Source organism: Parus major, chromosome 20, assembly GCF_001522545.3.
Source record: "Parus major isolate Abel chromosome 20, Parus_major1.1, whole genome shotgun sequence".
Taxonomy (NCBI): domain Eukaryota; kingdom Metazoa; phylum Chordata; class Aves; order Passeriformes; family Paridae; genus Parus; species Parus major.
Window position 1 is genome coordinate 8,031,877 of NC_031788.1, and position 6,000 is coordinate 8,037,876.

General features: G+C 52.0%; 1 protein-coding gene across 5 annotated transcripts in view; it reads right to left on the reverse strand.

Moving 5' to 3' along the window:
• ZNF512B (zinc finger protein 512B) overlaps window positions 1–5,943 on the reverse strand; it is a 29,402-nt gene extending 23,459 nt beyond the window's left edge. For 3 of the 5 annotated variants that reach the window (XM_033519094.1, XM_015647453.2, XM_015647454.3), the window contains exons 1-4: window positions 5,842–5,939; window positions 2,308–2,430; window positions 1,249–1,328; window positions 345–473 (exon numbers count right to left, since the gene is read on the reverse strand). In XM_033519094.1, coding sequence (XP_033374985.1) covers window positions 345–473; window positions 1,249–1,328; window positions 2,308–2,428 — 330 coding nt within the window. In that variant the 5' untranslated portion in view covers window positions 2,429–2,430; window positions 5,842–5,939. Of the gene's footprint in view, window positions 1–344; window positions 474–1,248; window positions 1,329–2,307; window positions 2,431–5,841 lie in introns of those variants that run through there. The other 2 variants (XM_015647457.3, XM_015647455.1) reach the window with 2 other exon arrangements.
• Between the last annotated feature and the right edge of the window lie 57 nt (window positions 5,944–6,000).

The following is a 6,000-nucleotide window of genomic DNA, read 5'->3' on the forward strand; positions in this document are numbered from 1 at the left end:
GGCAGGTGAGCACAGATGTTAGACCACAAAAGAGAGCCTTCTTCTGACGCAGACATGAACATAAATCTTGTGTAATACCCTTCTGCCCTTCCAAACAGTTACCATAAGTCCATGATCCCCCTGGGCCAGACCTCACACTGAGCTGCAGAGACCTCAGTCTCTCACACACACACACACACACACACACACACACCCCTTATGAATTGCTCCTGGCCCATCTCTGCCCTCCCCATTTTCACCTCATGTTTTTCCTGGTATTTAAGGCCTGCGAGCAGCATTACACTGCAGATGGTAATGGAAGAGCCAACCACTGAAAAGGGCAGACAGTTCTCCAGTCTCCTTACCCCTTGGCAGCGCTGATAGTGGTACTTCAAGCCATAAATGCTGGGGAACTCCAGCCAGCAGCCTGAATTGGGACATTTCACCCTAGAGTGGGCTTTGAATTCGTCCTTCCACTGGTTCATCAGGGGGAGCTGAGAACAGGAGAAACAAGAGATAGCTGAGTGAAGAGCACCCTGTGCCTGGGTGTGTGCTGATGCATCCCAAGGGAGCTGGGAGGTTACATGGGACCTCTGAACATTCCCATTCATCCCTTCCATCACACAGCCATGAAGTGGACCCCAGAGGTGTGTTTCAGTGTAGCACTGTTCACTCCAGTGAGAGCTGATGGGACAATTGCTGCAGGCTCCATAGGCTAATGATTCCTGCTGAGGCTTTACCTTGCCATGCCTCTCAGAGCACACGAGCACTCCCCACCAGGCTGGGGAATAAATCAGGCCCAAAGTCATCTGGCTGATTTAATCACCCCACATTTCATCTAGTCTGTAAATCACCCCATGCCCCTGCTCTCATGACAAACTGCTCCATGTGTTGTCCATGCCACCAGGCATGAATTAAACTGCACAACTCTGCAGGGAATAAATCAGCCCCTTGCCATTACTGCTGGTTCATTAGCCAAGGCTGACATGGCTGTGACAGGATCCAGTCATCGGGACATGGCCCTGGGAAAGTGAGGCTGGAAAGGGGTACAGTTCCTTAACCAGGGTTTTGGAAGATGCTGGATGCCTGCATGTAGGGGTTGAGGGACCAAGATCTTGCTCAGCACAAGACAAGGCTGCTCTGAAGATTAAACCACAGGGAAGGCAGGTTTAACCCTGGAATGGGGCTGGCTGTAGTGCACAGTGCAAGGCACATCAGACACAGAGTGAAGCATGAAGGACTCAGGGACTGGAGTGTGTGGGATCTTACAGGGATGTCTTTCAGTGCCTGGTTCTCAGCCTTGGGTCTTCCTTTCTTCCTGCCTTCGGTTTTGTCACTGGTTGCATTTCCTGCAAACAGACACAGCACACATCACCACCCATGCCAGAGGAGCAGCTGTCCCAGTAATTCTGCTGCCCAGTCCCAGTTTCCTGCTGCCTGCCTTATGCCCTCAGCTCTAGGCTGGCCATTCTCTGTCCTAGCAAGGATGGAGATTCCCCTCTGGAGGGCAATGCCAGCTCCCTTGCAAATGAGGTGCTGATAAGATGTGGCGCAGGGAAAAACGGTCTCCTGAACACAGGGCTGTTCATATTGCGGACAGCTGGAGTTCATTCCCTTTAGCAATAAGTTATCCTCCTCTGTTAGCAATTATGGCTTCAATCCCCTCAAGGTAACAGTGGCATCTGGGAAACATTTAGGGCACACGCATTTCCCCACAAAGCCACTGATTTTGGAAGCCCCATCTGAGCTACATCGTTGGGGTCCAACCGCCTCCTCTGGATGCACCCCTTGGCATCCAGAGCTGCCCATAGCAAGGTAAAGGCACTGGGAGCCTCTCTCATAGAGGGGATCTGCCCAGTATAAACAGACAGGAGGAAAAATCTCCTTGGGCCTGGAGATTCCTGGATAGAGAAATCAGCCATCCATCAGCATGACAGCCCTTAGTGTGAGGGTCCCCCAGGGCTCATACGCTCGCAAGCTTCCACCCCGGGGGCCGCGACACGGGAAGCAGCAGATGGCCTGAACTCATTTAAGCCTTTCCATCCTTTGATGTAACACTTAGCTACCAACACGATAAATAAGCAGTGAGACACCCATCTCGTTAAGCCAGACACACGCCTCTCTGAAGGGAGAGACCATCTCCATCCCACCCCTCCTGCTCCCAGGGACCAGCTCTCTGCAGCTCCCAGGGCTCTGGGGCTCTTTGGCCAGCACAGCCCTCACTGGAGCAGAGAAACATCAAGACCCAGGCCACCCCCCAACTCCTGTCACTGGGCTCATCCCCTCTGCCCCATCCACCTCCACTGAAAGGACAAATCAGTTCCTTACCCAGCTTGGGCAGCTCTGCAGGCGGGTTTATCCTCGTCTCCGTCCTGCTCTCTTTGCTGGCAGTGGGTTTGTTAGAGCCCGCAGTTTTCCTTCCACCTTTACAGGTATAGGAATCCGCCATCTCTGAAAGAAGCAGGGGAGGCGTTAAAATTCACTCCTCAGAGCTGGGAACAACACATGGTGAGAGCAAGGAGAGCTGCTGGGGAGGGAGGGAAATGAGAAAGCCATCACGCAGCTTCAAGATTCCCACAAAGAGAAGAAACGGGACGTGCTTCCGAGTATTTGTTCTACAGTTGAGGAACGCCACAGACATGGCTGGAAAGCTGCTCTCATTACAGCCTGGCTTCCCCTTCACATACAATGGCAAAGACTTTATTAAAAATTATGGGCTGACTTTGCCCAGAAAAGTAGTGAATAAATGGCTTTTCCTCTTCGTTTATTTCTCCGCTTTCATTTAAGACACCAAAAGCAAAAAAAAAATAGTGAGTTTTAATGAACAGATGTAATGATAAATTTCCAATTTTCCTTATTAATGGGAAACTGTTATAAACTGAGAATTGTTAATGTTATCGGAATTTTCCGTATTAATAATTCAATTTGGCTTCTCTATAAATAATGAACGTCAGGAATTATCGCACAAGGCTCACTCTCACTCCTGATGGAAGTGGGCAGTAGGACACCCCTCCATTCAGCAGTGCCAAGAGGAAGCCCATGGCAGGATTGGCTCTGCCTCCGGCTTCAAGTTCCTTCTTCCCCTCCCAACAGCACCAGCAAAGGCACGTCTGAGGATGGGGGCTGCTCTGGGAGATACCAGACATGGATCAGGGAAAGAAGTCCTCCATGCCTCCACAATGAGAGCATCAGGCCCTTGGGAAGAGATTCCTTGGACCACCATGACCTTGAGACCTTGGCTGGGATGGGATGCTGATGTTCACCCATGTGTTTCTTAAAACACGGATTTGACTTGTCACGTGCAATTCCCCCTACATGTTTAGCGCCATTTAACTCAAAGGAGCTGATTGCCAAAGCATCCACACTCATCCTTGTCTGTCCCCATGGCCAGAGGGATGGAGGAACACCTCCTGTGTGACCAGATTGCCAGCCACACCACCAACATGTGGGACATGAAGGTCCAGCAGTTCTTTCTGAGGTGTCCCCGGGGACTTTCTGTGCAGGATCAGGGACTTTCCATGTGGGATGCAGCCCACATGCTCCCAGAACTGGCAAAAGCTTGTAGCATGTGCTTGGCTGGTGACACATATGTGGTTGTCTGCATGGACACAAAGGTTAATCGGATCAAGTGAGAAATTCCAGCCTTGGCAACCGGTTCTGTGGCATTTTGTGCTGAACATGGGGATCACTGATTCAACTAATTTGGGCTCTTTTGGAGGAGAGCTGGGTAGGAGTTTGTACCCTGCCTGACAGCAGCTGCTTTCTGGAGCAGGCACAGAGAGGGGTCCCTATGGTCCCTTTCCAAATTGCTGCTCCACTCCCACCAGTGTGGGCACTGCCATTGTCCCCATTCCTCCAGGGACAAATGTGCCAGTCCCCTTCCTTCCCATGCTGCCTCCTGGCACCTCAGAGTGATCCTCACTCAAGCTGCTCAATAGAAAAAAAAGGGGAAAAGAAAGACTCACAAAAAAACAGTTAAGTGAAAGCTGAAGACAAGATTTCTGTGTTTATGATGGGGTAAAAACCGAGGGGAAACCCACACAACTGACATCTTTATCCAGCCAGGGTGGTTAAAATGCAAATGGGCAATGGAGCACAGAACTTCTTTGCCTACCTCACCAGCCAGCTTGAGGTAACACACAAAGAGTGACAGCCAGGGCAGACCCTGTTGACATCTCTGGTGCTCATCTCCTGCACCTCATGACACTGCACACCACTGAGCATCACCCCAACTCTCCCTTCCCAGAACATCCAAAGTGCCCTGCTCAGCCCTGCTCCAGCAGCTGGACACCTCATCCCCCTTAACACATCTGTCCCCTCAAAGGAATCCTCTCTGCCCAGCTTAAGAGGTTCTGAATCTTCTGTTTTTCCACACCAAATACTCCTTTGAATTTTCCCCCTTATTTTTTAACCAAATGAAAAATAAAAATCTCATAAACCAGCCAGCAAGAGCCAAAATCTGCTCCCTCAGCAAATGATACAACCCCAGGGATCACAGAGGAATTGTCCTGGAGAAACAGAGCAAAAATCAGCCCATTGTGGGGTTTTTTGGTAATGTTCAAACCTCTCACTCAATTTTTGAGTAACACAGACTGGAAATAGGCAACAGCCTGTGCTCTTTCACACTTTCCTTAAGGTTTTGCTGGAAACTCTTTTGCAGCTGGTAATGGGAAAAGAAGGTATCCACAAGTTCTGGCCATGACCCACAGGTGGGATGTGGTGAGGGAAGGCTGGGCCTGGTAGCATCTTATGAGGTCTCCAGCCCTGTCTATGTAACTTTTCAGAACTTTGTGGCAATATTTTTGAAGCATCCCACTCCAGCTCCAGGAAAAAAAACACTCCTGTGAAGGCAGGCACCAAAACGTGAGGAGTGAAGGCCAAGCTGGCACTGCTGGGAGCAAGGGTAAAGAGGAAAACCATGGCTGTGGGAAGGGGAAAGTGACATTTGGGAAAGAAAGGCACTGTTCCCAAGCCACTGGCCGCCATGTGTGGCTAGAAATTGGGCATAGAATGGGAAAGGGGAAATAATTCCATGTAGAAATGCCTGTGCATTAATTTGAATCAGGCCTGAAGGAGTATGTACATAGCCAGGGATGGCTGCAAACCTCTCACAACGTCCTTAGGGTTACCAGGGGAAAGTCACCTGCAGATCATGACCCCAAGTTCTCCTGCCGCGATTCCCACCCCTGTCACATTGCTACGGATGGACTTTGCTGCACAACAACTGCCTGGTCAATCTGCTCCATCTATCATCAATAATTTACCAACAACTCCAGAGGTACAGAATGCCAAAAGCCAAGGCAGCTGCCTGTCCCAGCACAAGCCATGTGCCAGCAGAGATGCAATGAGACCAGCACAGATGATGGATGCTGAAGGGCACTGCCATCCCTGTCGCTGTCGGAAGAGCTGTGCACCCTCCCATGAACTCCTGTCAGAACCGGAGCTGCTGGGCAAAACTTCCAGGGAATAAAGACAAGGAAGCGGAGGGAGAGACTTCCTCTCGAAGAATCGTCCTCGCTGGAGGTTTCCCCAGGAGGGAAGCACGTGGCAGGAGAAGTCCTGCGAGCCACTGCCTCCCTGGGCACGGCTGCTGGCCGGGCCACTCCGGAGGGACACGGAGCATCCCGCTGCTATCACCCAAACCGAGTGACAGCCATCGGGGCTCTCCAGGAGGGAGAGCTTCACCCGAGGCACGCACCCAGCGCTCCTGCCGCACACGGCTCTGACCAGGAGCAGACGAGGCTTTTGAAGGTGTAAAGTTTCTGTTCGAGGCGCGTTGTCCCGTCCCTCCCCTCTCTCTCCCCGGGCACTGACACGAAGGGAAAAGCGCCCGCACATGCCTGGCAGACAATGAGTCCTCACCGTGCCGCGGGGACCGGGGTGTCCCCTGTCGCGGGGGTCAGTGGGTGCGGGGGGCTCTGCCCGGTGCCGCTGTCACCTCATGGGCCGGGGGAGTTCTGCCCTGCCCGGTCCCGCTGTCACCTCCGGGGCACGGCGACCTCTGCCCTGTCACCTCCCGGC